Consider the following 20,958-nt stretch of genomic DNA (forward strand, 5'->3'; position numbering starts at 1 on the left):
GAAATTTAATATTTAAAGATTAAGCAAGTAGAGATGGAAAATACTATAACTGAAATAAAATACTCTCTAGAAGGAACCAACAGCAGGATACACGAGGTAGAAGAATGAATAGGCAAAGTGGAAGACAGACTGATGGAAATGACTGATGCAGAACAGAAAAAAAGTGAAAAGAAATAAGGACAGTCTATGAGAACTCTGGGACAATTTTAAACACACCAACATCCACATTAGGGGTACCAGAAGGAGAAGAAAAAGAGAAAGGGTCAGAGAAAATATTTGAAGAGATAATTACCAAAAACTTCCCTAACATGGGAAAAGAATCACTCACTCAAATCCAAGAAGCACAACTAATACCATATAAGATAAACCCAATATTGATCAAACTGACCAAAATTAAAGACAAAGAGGAAATATTGAAAGCATCTAGGGAAAAGAAACAAAGAATATACAAGGGAACTGTGATAAGATTATCAGCTGATTTTTTTAGCAGAAACTCTGCAGGCATGATATACTTAAAAGTGATGAAAGGAAAAAACCTCCAAACAAGATTACTCTACCCAGCAAGGCTCTCATTCAGATTTGAAGGAGAAATCAAAAGCTTTACAGATAAGCAAAAGCTAAGAGAATTCAGCACCACTAAATCAGCTTTACAACAAATACCAAAAGAACCTCTCTAGGTGAAAAAGAAAAGGCCACAACTAGAAACAAAAATATTGCAAATGACAGGGCTCACCAGTAAAGGCAAACATGTAATAAAGGTAGGAAATCATCCATGCAAAAATATGCTACCAAAATGAGAAATACTGAGAAGAGGAAGGTATAAATGCAGGACACTGGAGATGTACTTGCAATTAAGAGACCAGCAACTTAAAACAATCTTGTATATATGTAGATTTCTATATCAAAACCTCATGGTAAAAGCAAAGTGAAAATCAACAATAAATATACATGCGAATAAGAAAAAGCAATCCAAACACAACACTAAAGATAGTTATCAAACCACAAGAGAAGAAGGGAAGAAAAAAGTCCACCAATAAAAACAAATCCAAAATAATTAACAAAATGTCAATATGAACATATATATCAATAATTACCTTAAATGTAAATGGACTAAATGCTCCAACCAAAAGACAGAGACTGGCTGAATGGATACAAAAACAAGACCCATATATATGCTGTCTTCAAGAGACCCACTTCAGTTCTAGGGACACATACAAACTGAAAATGAGAGGATAGAAGAAAGTATTTCATGTAAATAGAAATCAAAAGAAATCTGGAATAGCAATACTCATATGAGGCAAAATAAACCTTTACAATAAAGAATGTTACAAGAGACAAAGAAGGACCTTACATAATGACCAAAGGATCAATCCAAGAAGAAGATATAACAGTTATAAATATATATGCACCCAACAGAGGAGCACCTCAATATATAAGGCAACTGCTAACAGCCTTAAAAGGAGAAATCAACAATAACACAGTAATAGTGGAGGACTTATATACCCCATTTACAATAATGGACAGATCATTGAGACAGAAGATCAACAAGGAAACATAGGCTTTAAATGTTACATTAGACCAGATGGACTTAATAAATATTTATAGAATATTCCATCCAAAAGCAGTAGAATATACATACTTCTCAAGTGCACATGGAACATTCTCTAGTATAGATCACATACTGGCTACAAGTCAAGCCTCAGTAAATTTAAGAAAATTGAAATCATATCGAGCATCTTTCCTGATCACAACACTATAAGATTAGAAATCAACAACAACAACAAAAACCGGCAAAATGCACAAACAAGTGGAGATTAAACAACATGTTGCTAAATAACCATGGATCACTGAAGAAATCAAAGAGGAAATTTAAAAATACCTAACAGATAATGACAACAAAAACATAACAATTCAAAACCTATGCAATGCTGCAAAACAGCTCTAAGGGGAAAGTTTATAGCAATCCAAGCCTACCTCAGGAGACAAGGAAAAATCTCAAATAAAAAACTTAACTTTACACCTACAGCAACTAGAGAAAAAAGAACAAACAAAACCCAAAGTTAGCAGAAGGAAAGAAATCATATGAATGAAACGGAAATAACGAAAACCATAGGAGTTCCCGTTGTGGCGCAGTGGTTAACTAATCTGACTAGGAACCATGAGGTTGCGGGTTCGGTCCCTGCCCTTGCTCAGTGGGTTGATGATCCAGCGTTGCCGTGGGCTGTGGTGTAGGTTGCAGACGCGGCTCGGATTCTGCGTTGCTGTGGCTCTGGCGTAGGCCAGTGGCTACAGCTCTGATTCGACCCCTAGCCTGGGAACCTCCATATGCCGTGGGAGCGGCCCAAAGAAATAGCAAAAAGACAAAAAAAGAAAAAAAGAAAACCATAGAAAAGATCAATGAAATTAAAAGCTGGTTCTTTGAAAAGATCAACAAAATTGATAAACCCTTAGCTAGACTCGTCAAGTAAAAAAGAGAGAGGACTCAAATCAATAAAATTAGAAATGAATAAATTGGTACAACCACTATGGGAAATAGTATGGAGGTACCTCAGAAAACTAAATATAGAACTACCATACAACCCAGCAATCCCACTCTTGGGCATACATCCAAACAAAACTTTCCTTGAAAAAGACACATGCATTCTCATGTTCACTGCAGTACTATTCACAATAGCCAAGACATGGAAACAACTTAAATGTCCAAGAATGGATTAAGAGGATGTGGTATACATACACAATGGAATACTACTCGGCCATAAAAAAGAACAAAATAATACCATTTGCAGCAACATGGATGGAATAGAGACTCTAATAATAAGTGAAGTAAGTCAGAAAGACAAAGACAAATACCATTTATACCACTTATATCTGGAATCTAATATACAGCACAAATAAACCTTTCCACAGAAAAGAAAATCATGGACATGGAGAACAGACTTGTGGTTGCCAAGGGGGAGAGGGAGGAAGTGGGGTGTACTGGGTTAATAGATGCAAACTATTGCCTTTGGAATGGATAAGCAATGAGGTCCTGCTGTATAGCACTGGGAACTATGTCCAGTCACTTGCGATGGAGCATAATGGAGGATAATGTGAGAAAAAGAATTTATATATGTATGTGTGACTGGGTCGCTTTGCTGTACAGTAGAAAATTAACAGAATACTGTAAACCCACTATAAAAGAAAAAATTAAAATCATTAAATAAATAAATAAAATTAGAAATGAAAAAGGAGAAGTTACAATGGGCATCACAGAAATACAAAGGATCATAACAGATTACCACAAGCAACTATGTGCCAATAAAATGAACAACCTCAAAGAAATGGACAAATTCTTAGAAAGGTACAATCTTCCAAGACGAAACCAAGAAGAAATAGAAAAGATGAATGGACAAATCACAAGTAATGAAATTGAAACTGTGATTTTAAAAATTCCAGGAGTTCCCGTCGTGGCGCAGTGGTTAACGAATCCGACTAGGAACCATGAGGTTGCAGGTTCGGTCCCTGCCCTTGCTCAGTGGGTTAACGATCCGGCGTTGCCATGAGCTGTGGTGTAGGTTGCAGATGCGGCTCGGATCCCGCGTTGCTGTGGCTCTGGCGTAGGCTGGTGGCTACAGCGCCGATTCAACCTCTAGCCTGGGAACCTCCATATGCCACGGGAGCGGCCCAAGAAATAGCAACAACAACAACAACAACAACAACAAAAAAGACAAAAGACAAAAAAAAAAAAAAAAATTCCAACGAATAAAAGTCCAGGACCAGACGGCTTCACAGGCAAACCCTATCAAAAATTTAAGACACCTACCCTTCTGAAACTATTCCAAAAAACTGCAGAGGAAAGAACATTCCCAAACTCACTCTGTGAGGCCACCATCACTCTGTTACAAAAATCAAAGATAGCACAAAAAGAAAATTACAGGCCAATAGCACTGATGAACATAGATGCAAAAATCTTCAATAAAATACTAGCAAACCAAATCCAAAAATACATTAAGAGGACTGTACACCATGATCAAGTCGGATTTATCCCAGGGATAAATTGTTAGTATATAGAAATGCAGTTGATTTTTCAATATCCAAAAATGATTTTTTTGGATTTCAATATCCAAAAAAATGATTCAAAATCCAAAAAATGATTTCAATACCCAAAAATGATTTTTCAATATCCAAAAATCAGTCAATGTGATACACCACATTAACAAACTGAAGAATAAAAACCATACTATCCTCTCAACAGGTGCAGAAAAAGCTTTTGACAAAACCCAACACCTATTTTTGATAAAAAGCCTCCAGAAAGTGGGCATAGAGGGAATCTACCTCAACATAATAAAGGCCATATATGGCAAACCCACAGTTAACATCATTCTCAACAGTGAAAAGCTAAAAGAATTCCCACTAAGATCAGGAATAAGACAAGGAGATGTCTGCTCTTGCCACACTATTCAACATAGTTTTGGAAGTCCTAGCCTTGCCAATCAGAGAAGAAAAAGAAATAAAAGGAATCCAAATTGGAAAGGAAGAAGTGAAACTATTGCTATTTGCAGACAACATGATACTATACCTAGAACTTCCTGAAAGAAGTTCTCCTAGAAAACTGTTAGAGCTCATCAATGAAAATGGTTAAGTTGCAGGATATAAAATTAATATGCAGAAATCAACTGCATTTCTATATACTAACAATGAAAGATCAGAAAGAGAAATTAGGGAAACAATCCCATTTACCATCACATCAAAAAAAAAAAGGAGTTCCTGTCGTGGCTCAGTGGTTAACGAATCTAGGAACCATGAGGTTGTGAGTTCGTTCCCTGGCCTCTCTCAGTGGGTTAAGGATCTGGTGTTTCTGTGAGCTGTGGTGTGGGTCACATACGTGGCTTGGATCCTGCATTGCTGTGGCTCTGGCATAGGTCGGTGGTGACAGCTCTGATTAGACTCGAAGCCTGGGAACCTCCATATGTTGCAGGAGCAGCTCAAGAAAAAAAAGACAAAAAAAAAAAAAAAAAAACCAAAAACCTAGGAATAAACCTACCTAAGGAGGCAAAAGACCTGTACTCTCAAAACTGTAAGACCCTGAAGAAAGAAATCAAAGATGACACAAACAGACGGAAAGATATGCCATGCTCTTGGACTGGAAGAATCGTCAAAAATATCGTCAAAAATGCCACTACCCAAGGCAATCTACAGACTCAATGCAATCTCTATCAAATTACCAATGGCATTTTTCATAGAACTAGAACAAAAGATTTTAAAATTTGTCTGGAAACACAAAAGACCCTGAATAGCCAAAGCCTTCCTGAGAAAGAAAAATGGAGCTGAAGGAATCAGACTCCCTACAAAACTATAGTTATCAAAAAAGTATGGTACTTGCACAAAAACAGAAATATAGATCAATGGAACTGGATAGAAAGCCTAGAAATAAACCCACGCACCTACAGCCAACTTATCTATGACAAAGGAGACAAGAACATACAAGGGAGTAAAGACAGTCCCTTAAATAAGTGGTGCTGGGAAACCTGGACAGATACATGTAAAAATTAGAACACTCCATAACACCATACACAAAAATAAACTCAAAATGGATTAAAGACCTAAATATAAGAATGGACACTATAAAATTCTTAGAGGAAAACATAGGCAGAAGACTCTCTGACATAAACAACAGAAATATCTTCTCAGATCCACCTCCTAGAGTAATGACAATAAAAGCAGTAATAAATAAATGGGACCTAATTAAATGTAAGAGTATTTGCACAGCAAAGCAAATCCTAAACAAAATGAAAAGACAACCCAAAGGATGGGAGAAAATATTTGCAGATGAAGCAACTGCCAAGGGATTGATCTCCAAAATATATAAATGCCTCCTGTAGCTCAATATAAAAAAAAAAAAAACAATCAAAAAATAGGCAGAAGATCTAAACAGATATTTTTCCAAAGACAAACATATGGCCAAAAAACACATGAAAAGATGCTCAACATCACTAATTATTAAAGAAATGCAAATAAAAACAGCAATGTGGTACCTCACACCAGCCAGAATGGCCATCATCAAAAAGTCTACAAACAATAAATTCTGGAGAAGTTGTGGAGAAAAGAGAACCCCCTTATACTGTTGGTGGAAATTTAAATTGGTGCAACCACTATGGAAAACAGTACAGAGGCTCACAAAAAACTAAAAATAGAATTACCATATGATCCAAAAATCCCACTCCTGGGCATCTATCCAGAGAAAACCATGATTTGAAAAGACACATGTATCCCAACATTCACTGCAGCACTATATACAATAGCCAAGGCATTGAAGCAACCTAAATGTCCATCAGCAGAGGAGTGGATAAAGAAGATGTGGTACATATATACAATGGAATATTACTCAACCATAAAAAAGAATGAAATAATGGCATCTGCAGCAACATTTATGGACCCAGAGATTTTCATACTAAATGAAGTTAGTGAGAGACAAACATGACATGATATCACTTATATGTGGAATCTAAAAAAAGGATACAGGAGTTACCATCGTGGCTTAGTGGGATAAGAGCATGACTAGTACCCATGAGGATGCAGGTTCAATTCTGGCCTTGCTCAGCAGGTTAAGAATCCAACATTGCTGTTACCTGTGGTGTAAGTTGCAGACATGGCTCCGATCCCACTTTGCTGTGGCTGTGGTGTAGGCCAGCAGCTGCAGCTCCAATTCAATCCCTAGCTTGGGAACTTCCATATGCCACAGGTGTGGCCTTACAAAGAAAAATAATAATAAAAAGTTTTATAAAAGATACAAATGAACTTATTTGCAGAACAGAAACAGACTTAGAGACTTTAAAAAAACTTAGAGTTACCAAAGGGGCCAGATTGTGGGAGAGGGATGGACTGGGGTTTCAGATGGAAATGTTCTAAAATTATGTTATGATGAATATAATGAAGTTCACTGACTTAAAAAAAATTATAGCAACAGAAGAAAGGGTGGGGGAAAAATGTAATTATAATGTATACATGTAAGGATAACCTGACCCCCTTGCTGTACAGTGGGAAAATAAAAAAAATTATAAAAAAAATTATAGGAAGGAAAGCTTCCAAACTTACTACATGAGGCCAGCATCACCCTAGTACCAAAACCAAAGACAACACCAAAAAAGAAAATTATTGGTAAATATCACTGATGAATAGATATGAAAAAATCCTCAACAAAATACTAGCAAAATGAATTCAACATTTTAAAGGATCATACATCATAATCAAGTGGGATTTATTCCAGGGATGCAGGATGATGTAATAGTCCAAATCAGTCAACATGATAACACCATATCACCATATTAACAAAATGAAGAATAAAAACCAAATGATCGTCTCAATAGGTGCAGAAAAAGCTTTTGGCACAATTCAACATCCATTTATGATAAAAGCTCCAAACAAAAAGTGTATAGAGGAAAAATACTTCAACATAACAAAGGCTATATCACACAGCCAACATCATACTCAATGGTGAAAAGCTGAAAGCATTTCCTCTAAGATCAGAAACAAGGCAAGTGGAGTTCCCTGGTGGCTCAGTGGGTTAAGGATCTGGTTGTTGACACTGGTGTGGCTCAGGTCACCACTGTGGCACAGGTTGATCTCTGGCCTGGGAACTTTCACCACTTTTATTCAACATAGTATTAGAAGTCTTAGCCACAGCCAACAGATAATAAAAAGAACTAAATGGCATCCAAATTGAAAAGAAGTACCACTGTCACTGTTTGCAGATGACATGATACTACATATAGAAAATCTAACAACACCACCAAAAAAACTGTAAAAATAAATAAATTCAGAAAAGTTGCAAGATGCGAAATTAATACACAGAAGCCTGCTCTGTTTCCATATGCTAAAAATGAACTATCAGAAAGAGAAGTTAAGAAAACAATTCCACTTACAATTGCATCAAAAAGAATAAAATACCTAGGAATAAATATAATCAAGGAAATAAAAGATCTGTACCCTGAAAACAATTAGATATTAATGAAAGATATTGAATAGGACACAAACAAATGGAAAATTATACTGATTTCATGAACTGGAAGAATAAATATTGTTAAAATGACTGTACTTCCCAAGGCAGTCTACAGATTCAATACAATCCTATCAAAATATCAACGGCATATTTCACAGAAAAAGAATAGGCGTTCCCATCATGGCTCACCAGTAATGAACCTGACTAGTATCCATGGATGTGGGTTCAATCCCTGGCTTGGCTCAGTGCATTAAGGATCCAGCATTGCCATGAGCTGCAGTGTAAGTCGAGGACACAGCTCAGATCCGACCATTGCTGTGGCTATTGTATAGACCAGCAGCTGCAGCTCCAATTTGACCCCTAACCTGGACACTCTCATATGCTGTGGGCACAGCCCTAAAAGACAAAATAATAATAATAATAATTCTAAAAGTGGTACATAAACACAAATTTTCCAATTTTCCAAAACAAAAGCAATCATTCCCTCTTCTGAGCTTCTACAAAATTTTGTTTTTGTCTCCATTCTAGTATTTATCTCAATATATCATAGTTGTTATTTCTATACCTGGTTTCCATGTCAATATAAGCCACTGAGGATAATGTTTATGTATTATCTCTTTTTACATCACCAAAATGTTGCTATGTGTCTGAAGGTGATGAAAGATATTTTTGTTGAATCAATGAATGAGTTAAATGAATGACTAAATAAATTATTAGATGAATATATGAGCTTACTAAAATGTTTTGAATAAGAGATTCTATTAAACTGAAGCATTTATTTTTCTAGAATAAAAAGATCTTAATTTTAAAAAAGAAGTTCAAAAGGCACTAAGGAAAAACATAATTAACACCTACCTCTGTGTATTCATCAAAAGTATGATCTTCTACCTGAAAACTCTCTATTTGCTCAACTGCAGTCCCATCAAGGAGCCAATTGTATTTTTCAACTGAAAATTAATAATAAAATTTAAATCTTAATAACACCCTTTAAAATGATAAAGTGCTTTTTAAAATGTGATCATGGAATAGAGTAGCTTATTCAACTAAATGTTATAATAGACAATTAACATACATTAATAGGAATAGACAGAATAAAATAAACCAGACTCAACAAGCAAATCAGGGGAGTTCCCATCGTGGCACAGCAGAAACAAATATGACTAGGAACCATAAGGTTGCGGTTTGATCCCTGGCCTCGCTCAGTGAGTTGAGGATCCAACGTTGCCGTGAGCTGTGGTATAGGTCACAGGCACAGCTCAGATCTGGCGTTGCTGTGGCTGTGGCATAGGCCGGCAGCTGTGGCTCCGATTAGACCCCTAAACTTGGAACCTCCATATGCTGAGGGTGCGGCCCTAAAAAGGCCAAAAAAAAAAAAAAAGACAAAAGCAGACAAACAAACACAAAACAAGCAAATGGGGTATGTAAAATAACTTAGAGGTACAGATAAGCCAGTTAATAAAAGGTTTTGATTAATAGAATGTCAAATAACAATTATCAATCCTGACCACATAACATGCTTGAGGAGACTATTATGCTGTAGGCTGTTCAAAACTATTCTTAGAAATTACCTTGCTTTTGCCCTTGATTTAACTTTCTCCTTATTCCAATCTCTCCTCCTCTCTACATTTTGATTTTATCATCCTGTTCCAGTCAACATTCACCCTTTGGACTGAAAAAACAGAATTCAAGTTTCTTGGGTCTGACTTGTGACTCTGCCAAAAACTATGCTTAGGCTCACTTCTGGCTCTCTCTGCTCTTTCATGAAAGATCCAAACAACCCAATATCTGACCAAATTCTAGTAAAAATAAAAGTATTCTTTTATGAAAAAAAGATATAATGTTTCATATATACCATATGTCTCATAATGTTTTCTTGCACCCTCTAAGTTCCGATGTACTGCCACCTTCAGCGTATTAAGAGCCCATTGTAACACGTGTTCAGGAAGTTCTGTGTCAATATTCACAGTTGTTGAAGTTCCTGATAGCCAGGAGGGTACTGTCTGGACATTCTAACAAAAACAATAATGAAAATCAATGAAATAAACATCTGTGCAAATGATCTATATGTAAATCTTTAACTATATTTTCAAAAATTATTTTCATATTTCAATGGTTCAAGAAAAGATAACAGTGCAAAATAATTTTAAATTGCTTATACTTTGATATAAAACCTTATTTGGGTTAGTTTTCTATCATTCAACAATTGAGGAAATATAATGTTGAAGTGATTATACCAGAAAGCTCTAGAAAAAACGAACATGACTTGTCCTTAAGAAGCAAAGATGAGTAGAAAAGATGAGACATGTACAAAAACATTAATTTATAACTACAATAAAAGTTCTATAAGGAGTTCCCTCATGGCTCAGTGGGTTAAGGATCTGGCATTGTCACTGATGTGGCTCTGGTTACAACTGTGGTATGGGGTTAGATCCCTGGCCCACGGATGCCAAGGGAGGAGGGGGTGGCCAAAAAAAAAAGTTCTAAGAAGGGAAAAGTCACCCTAAGCCAGGAGACTTTCTCAAAGAGAAAGCACTTTCAACTTAACCTGGAGGTGGAAATAAAAGGAGTTACAATATTTTATATACATAAACATTCTACAGAGCTTCAACTCAATTTAAAATTTTGAAAAAGCGCCATAAAAAGAAACTCAATGGAGGTCCCGTCGTGACTCAACATTAATGAACCCAACTAGTGTCCATGAAGATGTGGCTTCCATCCCTGGCCTCGCTCAGTGGGTTAAGGATCCCGCATTGTTGTGAGCTGTGGTATAGGTCACAGATGAGGTTCGGATCCCATGTTGCTGTGGCTGTGGCATATGCCAACAGCTAGAGCTCTGATTCAACCCCTAGCCTGGGAACTTCATATGCCGTGGGTGTGGCCCTAAAGAGAAAGAAAGAAATTAAAAAAAGAAAAAGAAACTCAATGGATAAGGACAAAGGAAAACCTGCAGAGCTTCAGCTATTCGCTCAACCAAACTCAAAACAACATCTTCCAAATCTTGAAAAGTAGGATAAAATTCCATTTTATCATCATCAAACGTCAGTTCCATCTTAAATATTGGCAGTCCTCGTTGATCTTCTGCATCAAAGAGTTTTACAAATTCTTCAACAGTTCTCTTTAAGAGATCTTTCAGCTGCGTGATATCATAAATTATTACTTTAGAAAATACAAATTCAACCTTTAAAATCAGTGAGCTATTGTTTATAGTTAATTGATTCTACCAATCCATTTAGTTGTGAAAATTATCTTCATTCAGCACAATATGTTCTCAATAAACGTAGTCTAAAACAATAAATAGGACCTTAATTTTTCTACAGAATATCAACAGACTTAAAATGGCAAATCAGAGTCTTCCACATTCTTTAGTAATTTTGTCCCTGGTACAGAAAAATTTCCAGAAGACCAAACAACATGGTGAAGACTGAGGGTAGGAGAGGCCTGAAACCTAATGCTGAGGACGTCATGAGGTGACACATAGGGACAGTGGTGTACCAGAGTTAGCTCCTACCATTATAAGAGCCAATTGTTAAACATCCAGGAATTTTGTGAGCCAGTTACTAAACTCTTGGATGCTTAAGAATCACCATGGTGAGAATACTTACAACAAGGAGGTTGACAAACACTACAAATCTGGACTATTTTTCCTGGAGAGAGAGATTTTCAGCATACCACTAATTGAAGGTTAAGCCAATAGAATTTAGCAATGTGCACTGTAAGTATGAATAATTTCTTATGTAGAACCAACTATTAGAAATTGGATAAAAGTAGAAAGGGAATCATGTATATTTGTTATAGTGTTACATCACATTTAATGTATATATAAAATCCTTTAAAAAAACGGCAAAATTCAAGGAATCTTTGATGATCTTTACCAAAAGGGAAAGTTTTTATTCAAAACTATTTTTAAGAATTATATTTATACAACAATAAAAATTTGAGAAACCTTTAAAATAATTGCATAAAATTAATATTCTCTGTTGTCATTTAAAGACAATAACATTTCAAACCAAGATTTTACTGAGAACAAAATGAGAATCAATTAACTTGGAATTTCATAAGTTCAAAAATATGTTTACTAGGATAGTCCTTTCGTTAGCTTGCTCCAATAAAGCTATAGATAATTAGTTTATAGCCTTTAAGTATGAGTCCAGTAATCACTCGTAATATTGACACATATTCCTGGGCTTACCTCTCAATTAAGACTGCTTCACAAATGAAGCATTTTTCTGCTAAATTTGTTTAAATAAAATTATAATTAAAATGTCTTTCTTAATTCATTTAAAAATAACTACTTATAACTATATACAAATCCTATTTACTTAAAATAGTAATTTTAATAACATTATCATTTAAAAATATAAAATTATTTACCTGATTTGAAATAAGTGTAGAAACACAGTTATAAAATGCATCCAATGTCTCAGGTTTAATGCCTTCTAGGGCCTCCTTCTTGGTAAAGAGACTTATAACCTTTGGATACCATGTGTTCATTATCTTCTCTTCTGCCTTTCTAGCTTGTATTGATAAATCATTTTTCATTGATTCACAATCAATTGGGCCTTTACTTCTATTTATGAGAAAAATTAAAATGATTTAAGGCAAACACTAGACATTAGTCATGATACAAAACTGTTGAAACAAGTAAGATAAATTTAAAATTTTTTAAGTTTAAAGTCCTGAAGATATATTATTTTTTAAAATTATAAAATTATACAGTCAAATATATAGAGACTCAAGCGGAAGAGATTCACATTTTAAATGTTAATTAATAAATATGGGATTTTACCTAATTCCAGTTAAGTCTATCAAAATTGTATTGGCAAATGTCGTATAACCAAGGTCCAGTAGCATTTTCATAGTTGGATGAACAATGTGCAAATTGGCTAATATTTGATTTCTTGCCTGCAGATAGTTAGAATGCCAAGGCTTAGAATAATCCAGGCCTCTGGAAGAGCAAAACACCATGTCAAACAGAATTCAAATGACACATTCTAAGTTTTAGGAAATAATATTTATGACATGGAATTAGTATCAAAGTGAGGTGGAGAATTGAGAAGAGAGAAATATGCTCAGCACTGGGAAACTTAGGATATATGCATGTGATAAAAATACATCAAGATCTTAAGAGTGCATTATCTTAGGAGAGACCAGAGATCATGTGTGGATAAGGCAGCCTAATGGCCCAGGCATGAGTTCCCTAAATTCCACTATGCCCTGGCTCAGTTACCCTAAGTAGAGATAAACTCAATCCTTAGGACTGAGGAGAAGAGACAGAGAAATCTGTCTGACAACACACCAAAGCTTACTTAAGGCCGAATTGCATATCCATAAAGGTCTGTATAATTGTGTAAGCAACAATTAGTTAAGTTCAATGTAGAAGATACCTTTGAGGGAAAAAAGAAGTACTATTTTTATAGCATTTTTTATTTTTATTGATTGACTGATTTTTTGATTTTTAGGGCTGCACCCATGGCAGATGGATGTTCCCAGGCTAGGGGGTAGAATCGGGGCTACAGCTGTCAGCCTACACCACAGCTCACAGCAATGCCGGATAGCTGACCCACTGAGTGCAGCCGGGGATCAAACCCACATCCTCATGGATCCTAGCTGGATTCATTCTGCTGCGCCATAACCAGAACTCCAGCACTATTTTTTTGCAAGTCTTCAAAACAACTTTGTGGCTCACAATTAGAACCTTGAATATAAGAATCAGTTTATGTTCTTTCTTTCTTTTTTTTTTAATAACCTGCAGCATATGGAGTTTCCCAGGCTAGGGGTCCAATTGGAACTGTAGCTGCCGACCTACACCAGAGCCACAGCAAAACCAGATCTGAGCCGTGTCTGTGACCTACAACACAGCTCATGGCAATGCCAGATCCTTAACACACTGAGCAAGGCCAGGGATCGAACCTGCGTCCTCATGGATAATAGATTCATTTCCACTGAGCCAGGAAGGGAACTCCCAAAGATCAGTTTATTTTCAATCAGTTATCAAAACCTAGATGCTGTACTATTTTTTTACTCACACAGGAGATTCAGGCAAAGGGCCTCCTTCATCTTCAAACCGTTTCACTGAAGGTATCACAAGAACACTCCTCACTAAAATAAATAAATAAATAAATAAATAAATAAATAAATAAATAAATAAATGTGAATTAATACTTCCTGAAAATGCTTGCAAGACCTAAGTGAAATCAAAGTTTCTAACTTGTGATAATGGACAGTACAGTAATATGCACCAAAATGAGGATAAGAAAAAAAATCTCTATTTGAAACAAAATCAACATCTTGACACTATTTTGGCCCTACTTTGGAGGTGAATCCAGATACAGTAAAGATTTAATAAGTTCTCAGTTTTTTTCATTTTATCTACTCAAAGGTCACTGGTATGGCAACTTAAAAAATTAATCCAATTAAAAATTGCAAAGGTTGGAGTTCCTGCTATGGCCTATTGTGTTAATGATCCAGTGGCTGTGGCATAGGTAGCAGCTTTGGCTCAGATTTGACCCCTGGCCTAGGAACTTCCATACGCTGCAGGTCTGGCCCCAAAAAAAAAAAAAAAAAAAAAAATTGCAGAGGTTAAATCCCTAATAAAACTCCCCAAGCATATCAATATTTTTTTACAATCTATAAATATTATAACTAGAACCATAAAGACAAAGCACAAAGTTAAAAAGCTATTAGTTAATAATCACAGAAAAAATTACAAAAAGTACCCGTTTAAAAAGTGCCCTTAAATTACAAAGACTCTGACTAGATTATAGACCTAAAACCTTTTAAATATCTAAGAAATACATATAACTAAACATATAATGTTCATTATTCATATTTCCACTTTTGAGAGGCAGGGGGACAAGCAAGCCTGGCATGTGTTAAATGGTACTTACCCAAATATCTCTTCATGCTTTTTTCAAAATCACTTGACACCTCACTTATGAGACTTTGAACGAGTTCTTCTCTTTCTTTCCCTTCCTTTAAAGACTCAGGTATCAACATTAACATGTGATCCAGCCATTCCTGCTGAATAGGTACTATGGGACTACTTTCCACACATTGTTTCAAATAAATATAGTCAAACTAGAATGTAATAAGAAAAAATTAAATGTTCTAACTATTGTAGCATTTCAATTATATATATTCAAAGGTAGCATTTTAGAATAAAAATATTGTGAAAAATAACATATTATCAGAATAAAAATATTTAATCCAGAAGTATGACCCACAAAGAAACCATTATATATATATATAAACCATGCGGACATTCCCAGGCCAAGGATTGAACCCATGCCACAGCTGTGACCTGAGCCACAGCAGTGACAACTCTGGATTCTTAATCACTAGGTCACCAGGGAACTCCAATAGTTTTTAATTTTGATGAAACGTAACTTATTGAGTTTTTCAATGGATTGTGGGTTTATTTGTGGGGTTTTTTTTTTTTTTTTTTGGTTGTTTTTGTTTTTGTTTTTGCTGTTTTTTGGGCCACACCTGCAGCATATGGAAGTTCCCAGGCTAGGGGTTGAATCAGAGCTGCAGCTGCTGGCCTATACCACAGCCACAGCCACAGCAACACCAGATCCTAGCTACATCTGCAACCTACACCACAGCTCACTGCAACACCAGATTCTTAACCCACTGAGTGAGGCCAGGGATGGAACCCACATCCTCATGGATACTAGTCAGGCTGGTTACCGCTGAACCACAATGGAAACTCTCAAATGTGCTTTTTTAATTGAGGTATAGTTGTTTGAAAATATATATTAGTTTCAGATGTACAACATAGCGATTTAAAATTTTTATGGATTATACTCCATTTAAAGTTATGATAAAATATTGGCTATATTCCCTGTGCTATATAATGTATCCCTGTATCTTATTTATTTTATACACAGTAGCTTGTACCTCTTAATCCCCTACCTCTATCTTTCCCCTCCACTCTTCCCTCTTCCCACTGGTAACCATGAGTTTATTCTTTTTATCTCTGCATCTGTTTCTATTTTGTTATATTCCTTCATCTGTTTTATTTTCTCAATTCCACATATAAGTGATAACATACAATATTTGTCTTTATTTGACTTATTTCACTAGGTGTAATATCCTCCAGGTTCACCTATGTTGTTGAAAATGGAAAGTTTTCATTCTTTCTCATGGCTGAGTAGTATTCCATTTCCCCCACATCTTCCTTATCCGTATCTTGGCTATTGTAAATAATGTTGCAATGAACATTAGGATGCATGTATCTTCTTGAATTGGCATTTTTGTTTTCTTTGGATATATACCCAGGCATGGAACTGCTGGGACATTGGTAGTTTTATTTTTAGTTTTTTGAGGAACCTCCACATTTATTTCCATAGTGGCTATACCAATTTGTATTTCTACCAACAGTGTAGGTGGGTTCCCTTTTCTCTGCTCCCATTCAACATTTGTTACTTACGGTCTTTTTGGTGATAGCCATTCTAACAGGTGTGAGGTAATATCTCTTTGTAGTTTTGACTTGCATTTCTTTGATAATTAGAAATGTAGAGAATCTTTTTCAGGTGCCTATTGGCCATCTGTATATTTTCTTTGGAAAAATGTCTATTTAGGTCTTTTGCTCATTTTTAAATCAGATTTTTTTTTTGGATATTGAGTTGTATGAGCTATTTATATACTTTGGGTATTAACTCTTTATCAGTCATATAATTTGCAAATATTTTCTTCCATTCAGAAGGTTGTCTTTTCATTTGTGTTATTGGTTTTGCTGTGCAAAAGCTTTTAAATTTAATTAGGACCCACTGGTTTGTTTTTGCTTTTTTTTCTTTGCCTTGGGAGACATATCCAAAAAATAGTTATGACTTATGTAGAACAGTGTTCTATATATGCTTTCTTCTAGGTGTTTTAGGGATTCCAATCTTACATGTAGATCCTTAATATGGATTGTGCTTTTGATATCATGTCTAAGAATTCTTTGCTTAGTCCTAGATTTTCTTCAAAAAGTGTTTTAATAGTTTTTTATTACGTTTAAATCTATGACAAATTTGTACTTAATTTCTGTACAAGGTGCAAAGTTAACACTGAGGTTCAGGGAAGTTGTTGTTTATTTCTTTTGCTTTTTTATGTTGGCCTAACTTCTCCACCCCCATTTGTTGAAAGATTATCCTTTTTCCATTGAACTGATTTTTGCACCTTTGTAAAAAATCAGTTGGTTGTCCTTGTGTGGGTCTATTTCTGGGTCATCTATTTTGTTCCACTGATATAAGTGCCCAGTTATTTAAAAGTAAAAAGTGTTGGAGTTCTCTAGTGGCCTAGCAGTTAAGGATTCAACATTGTCACTGCTGTGGCTCAGGTTCAATCCCTGACCCCGGAGCTTCTGCATGCCATGGAAGGTTTTTTGGGGTTTTTTTGGTTTTTGGGTTTTGTTTGTTTGTTTGTTTGTTTGTTCGAAGTTTTTTAAAAAGTCAGCTGGAAGTCTAGTAAGATAAATATTGAAAACATATCCTTTAGGTTTGGCAACTAGTGGTTACTGGTGACATTAATGACAAAATGGTAGAGTTTCTAGAACCCAGATTGCCAAGAGCGGTAGGTTCAGGAGTAAATGACTTTCATATCCAGCTCCCTATTTTATTTTATTTTATTTTTTATTTATTTATTTTTTTTTTTTTGTCTTTTGTTGTTGTTGTTGTTGCTATTTCTTGGGCCGCTCCCACGGCATATGGAGGTTCCCAGGCTAGGGGTTGAATCGGAGCTGTAGCCACCGGCCTACGCCAGAGCCACAGCAATGCGGGATCCGAGCCTCGTCAGCAACCTACAACACAGCTCATGGCAACGCCGGATCGTTAACCCACTGAGCAAGGGCAGGGACTGAACCCGCAACCTCATGGTTCCTAGTCGGATTCGTTAACCACTGCGCCACGACGGGAACTCCAGCTCCCTATTTTAGATTGTAGACACTAAAGGCAAGAACTGTAGAGGAAGAGTGAGGGTGCTAAACACATACACACAAAAATATCTTGCAATTCACCCAGCATCATAGTAAATATCTATGAATGTTTTAGTGTTGTTTTATACAGTTCTCATACCTAGCAAAGAGGCAAATCCACAGCCAAAATCTCCAGAAAAGGTGGAAGGTAGAGGGAGAAGGAGGAAGAGTATTTTTAAAATGTCAAAAAAAAACTTGGAATGGCTAAAATGAGGTTCTTCCATGGATCCACAGTCTGTAAGAAGGTATCCTTAGCCCTCTCTCCAGAGAGGGAATTTTTCTTTCTTTCTTTTTTTTTCCTGTGGCCAGGCCTGTGGAATATGGAAGTTTCTGGGCCAGGGATCAAATCCATACCACAAAAACAACCCAAGCTGCTCCAGTGACAACAGCAATCCTTAAAGCCCTGCACCACAAGAGAACTCCAGAGTGAGAATTTTAAGGGATTTAGAAAGCCTACACACCCATCTGGGAACATGCTGCATAAATCCCTCTTTGGTGTAACCACCTCTGTAAATTCCCATATCCTTTGCTGTTAAGGAAATTAAAAATGTTATCGTCTTTCCACCAATGTCACTACAGTTCCATGTTGTCACCTATGCAGTCAGTGTCTTTTTTTTTAAATCTCTATCATCTAGAGTGTAACATACAATAGATTCTCAATAAGCAGCCACTATTATATCAATATTAAGACAATAAAAAGGGAGATGCATTTCCTTTATAACTATCACTTTGAATATTTTTTTCAGCTATTTGGAATAAGAACAAAAATACTTACAACCAATCCTCAAATAATGAAAGGAAACAAAAATTTAACTCAAAAAACCCACAATGTCATCATGACATGCTTGTTCCTTTTGGCAAGGAAAATAGTTTGTTTCTAAATTTCTTTATATGATGGAATTTAGAAGGTGGTCTTAGAAGGAGCTACTTTGTAATAATGTGCTTTAACATTTTCAAAACAAGAAATATAAATAAATGGACTCACTCCTTTCTTTTTAATTTCACTGGTCATCTGTCAAAAGCAAACAAGAGAAAATTAAAACAAGAAGTTTTTAAGTCATTTAAATTTTTAATTAAAGCATCATTTAAAATATATATATTATTCTTCAGAAATACTAGTTATGTCGGGATTTATTTAAAATAAGAATTAATAATTAAAATAGTACAAAGAGAAAACATGAACTTACAGTTGAAGGATAATCTGGTTGCGGTGATGAAGGTGTTCTTTTATCCAGTGTTCTATCTAAATTTCTCTTGGCTCCCTTAATTCTGAAATTTATAGTTAGAAAAATATATGATTCTCCTGAATATAACATTAAGATATGTTATTAAAACATTACAATTTGAACATTTTTCAACTATACTTAAAGAAGATATATTCAAGTTCTTTATTCTCCTGAATTTTCAATAAGAAATAAATCTCATTCATTATCAATGAGTTCTTAATTTTCAAATTATTCATGTGTAATATAAAAGGAGACTAAGAAATAATAAATTTTTTCAATTTTAACATGACAATTTTTAAGTTAATCCTGATGCATGTGAGCTCTTATATGTATTATCTTTGTTCAAATGCCACGCTGTTAGAGAAGACTTCCCTAAACCATTATATTAAGTAGCACTTCCTTCACTATACATTCTTTTATCCTCACTTACCTTGCTTTGTAGCACTTACCATTTGACATACTATATGTTTGTAGATGATTTTATTCATTGCCTTATCCCCAATGCTCAAAACAATATCTGGCACATAGTGAGTGCTCAATAAACAGTTTTGAATGGAGGAATGTATCATCCATAAAATATAATTTCTTTTTTTTTAAGTTATATCATCATATAATCCATTCACCTGTCACCAAATACTTACTGCATACTTATATTGCAAGATACTCTACTAGGTTTTATTAAAATATAGCAGCAACAAGTTTCAAGGAATTTATAAACTGCAAAGGAGGGAAGATGATAGAGTGCCACATGAAAAGTATGGGACCCTGATGGTTCAGGGGAGGGACAAGTTCATTTCCCCCTAGAGGTATCTGTGAAGGATATGTGAACAATTTAGCATTCACAATGAGCTTGCAACGAAGAAGAGGATATCAGGTGGATATGTGGTTTTACTGCATAGATAGATCTGAAAGAAAAAAGACTCTCAGAAATAGGAAGGCAAGGGAACACTCAAGGCAAAAATTGAGAATAAGGAGTTATCTAATCTGCCCAGAAGTTATGGAACCAGATGGAGATTAAGTTTGGAAAAGCGGATTGGAATATCTATCTAAGGGTCTCAAATAGCAAGCTTTTTTATTTAATAGACAATAGGGAGTTCGCTGAGAGTTTTTAAGCATGGGAACATTTTCAGGAAGACAAATCGATCAATTTGTAAAGGCTAAATATACTAGAAGAGATGGCCAAAGCAAAAAGTACACAAGGAAAGGAAAAGACACCTAAGAAAGAAGATTGGAGGATGCCAAGTGTGATAGGAATGAGGAAGAACACATGAAGAAGGCAAAAGAGATATGATCAGAGGCAAAAAGAGAACCAAAAGAAATTTCAAGGAAAGGATAGCTAGGAGTTCTCTCGTGGCTCAGTGGGTTAAGAATCTGGCAATGTCACAGCAGCAGCTCAGGTGGTTGCTGTGGCATGGGTTCAATCCCTGGCCCTGCTGCTGGCCCAGGAGCTTCCACATGCTACCCGCACAGCCAAAAAAAAAAAAAAGAACAGAAAGGGATGGCCACCATTACCATAAAAGCATAATCTGTTAAACCCATAAAGACAAAGATCATGTCTGGGAGTTCCTGCTGTGGCACAATGGGATTGGTGGTGTCTTAGGAGCACTGGGATGCGGGTTCAATCCCTGGCCTGTGCTGGTTAAGGATCCAGTGTTGCTGCAGCTTTGGCTTAGGTCGAAACCAAGGCTCGGACCAAACCCTGGCCCAGGAATTCCATATGCCTGAGGCTGCCCCCAAAAATGTCTGTTTTTCTTACTGTGCTATCCATACACCACTTAGACAGTATCCATCAAGGTGAA

General features: G+C 35.8%; 1 protein-coding gene across 1 annotated transcript in view; it reads right to left on the minus strand.

Moving 5' to 3' along the window:
* The window catches only part of DNAH12 (dynein axonemal heavy chain 12), a 246,824-nt gene that overhangs the window by 210,313 nt on the left and 15,553 nt on the right, over positions 1 to 20,958 (minus strand). Inside the window, exons 4-12 of the mRNA XM_084988686.1 lie at positions 19,121 to 19,202; positions 18,919 to 18,945; positions 14,866 to 15,055; positions 14,005 to 14,077; positions 12,765 to 12,923; positions 12,350 to 12,545; positions 10,923 to 11,111; positions 9,831 to 9,987; positions 8,834 to 8,925 (exon numbers count right to left, since the gene is read on the minus strand). Of these exons, the coding sequence (XP_084844812.1) occupies positions 8,834 to 8,925; positions 9,831 to 9,987; positions 10,923 to 11,111; positions 12,350 to 12,545; positions 12,765 to 12,923; positions 14,005 to 14,077; positions 14,866 to 15,055; positions 18,919 to 18,945; positions 19,121 to 19,202 (1,165 nt within the window). The remainder of the gene's footprint in view (positions 1 to 8,833; positions 8,926 to 9,830; positions 9,988 to 10,922; positions 11,112 to 12,349; positions 12,546 to 12,764; positions 12,924 to 14,004; positions 14,078 to 14,865; positions 15,056 to 18,918; positions 18,946 to 19,120; positions 19,203 to 20,958) is intronic.

The sequence above is a fragment of the Sus scrofa genome, chromosome 13 (assembly GCF_054392235.1).
Source record: "Sus scrofa isolate SSC_HxYL_T2T_F1_AM1 chromosome 13, Sscrofa_HxYL_maternal_Yorkshire_Landrace_v2.0, whole genome shotgun sequence".
In the NCBI taxonomy this organism is placed as follows: Eukaryota; Metazoa; Chordata; class Mammalia; order Artiodactyla; family Suidae; genus Sus; species Sus scrofa.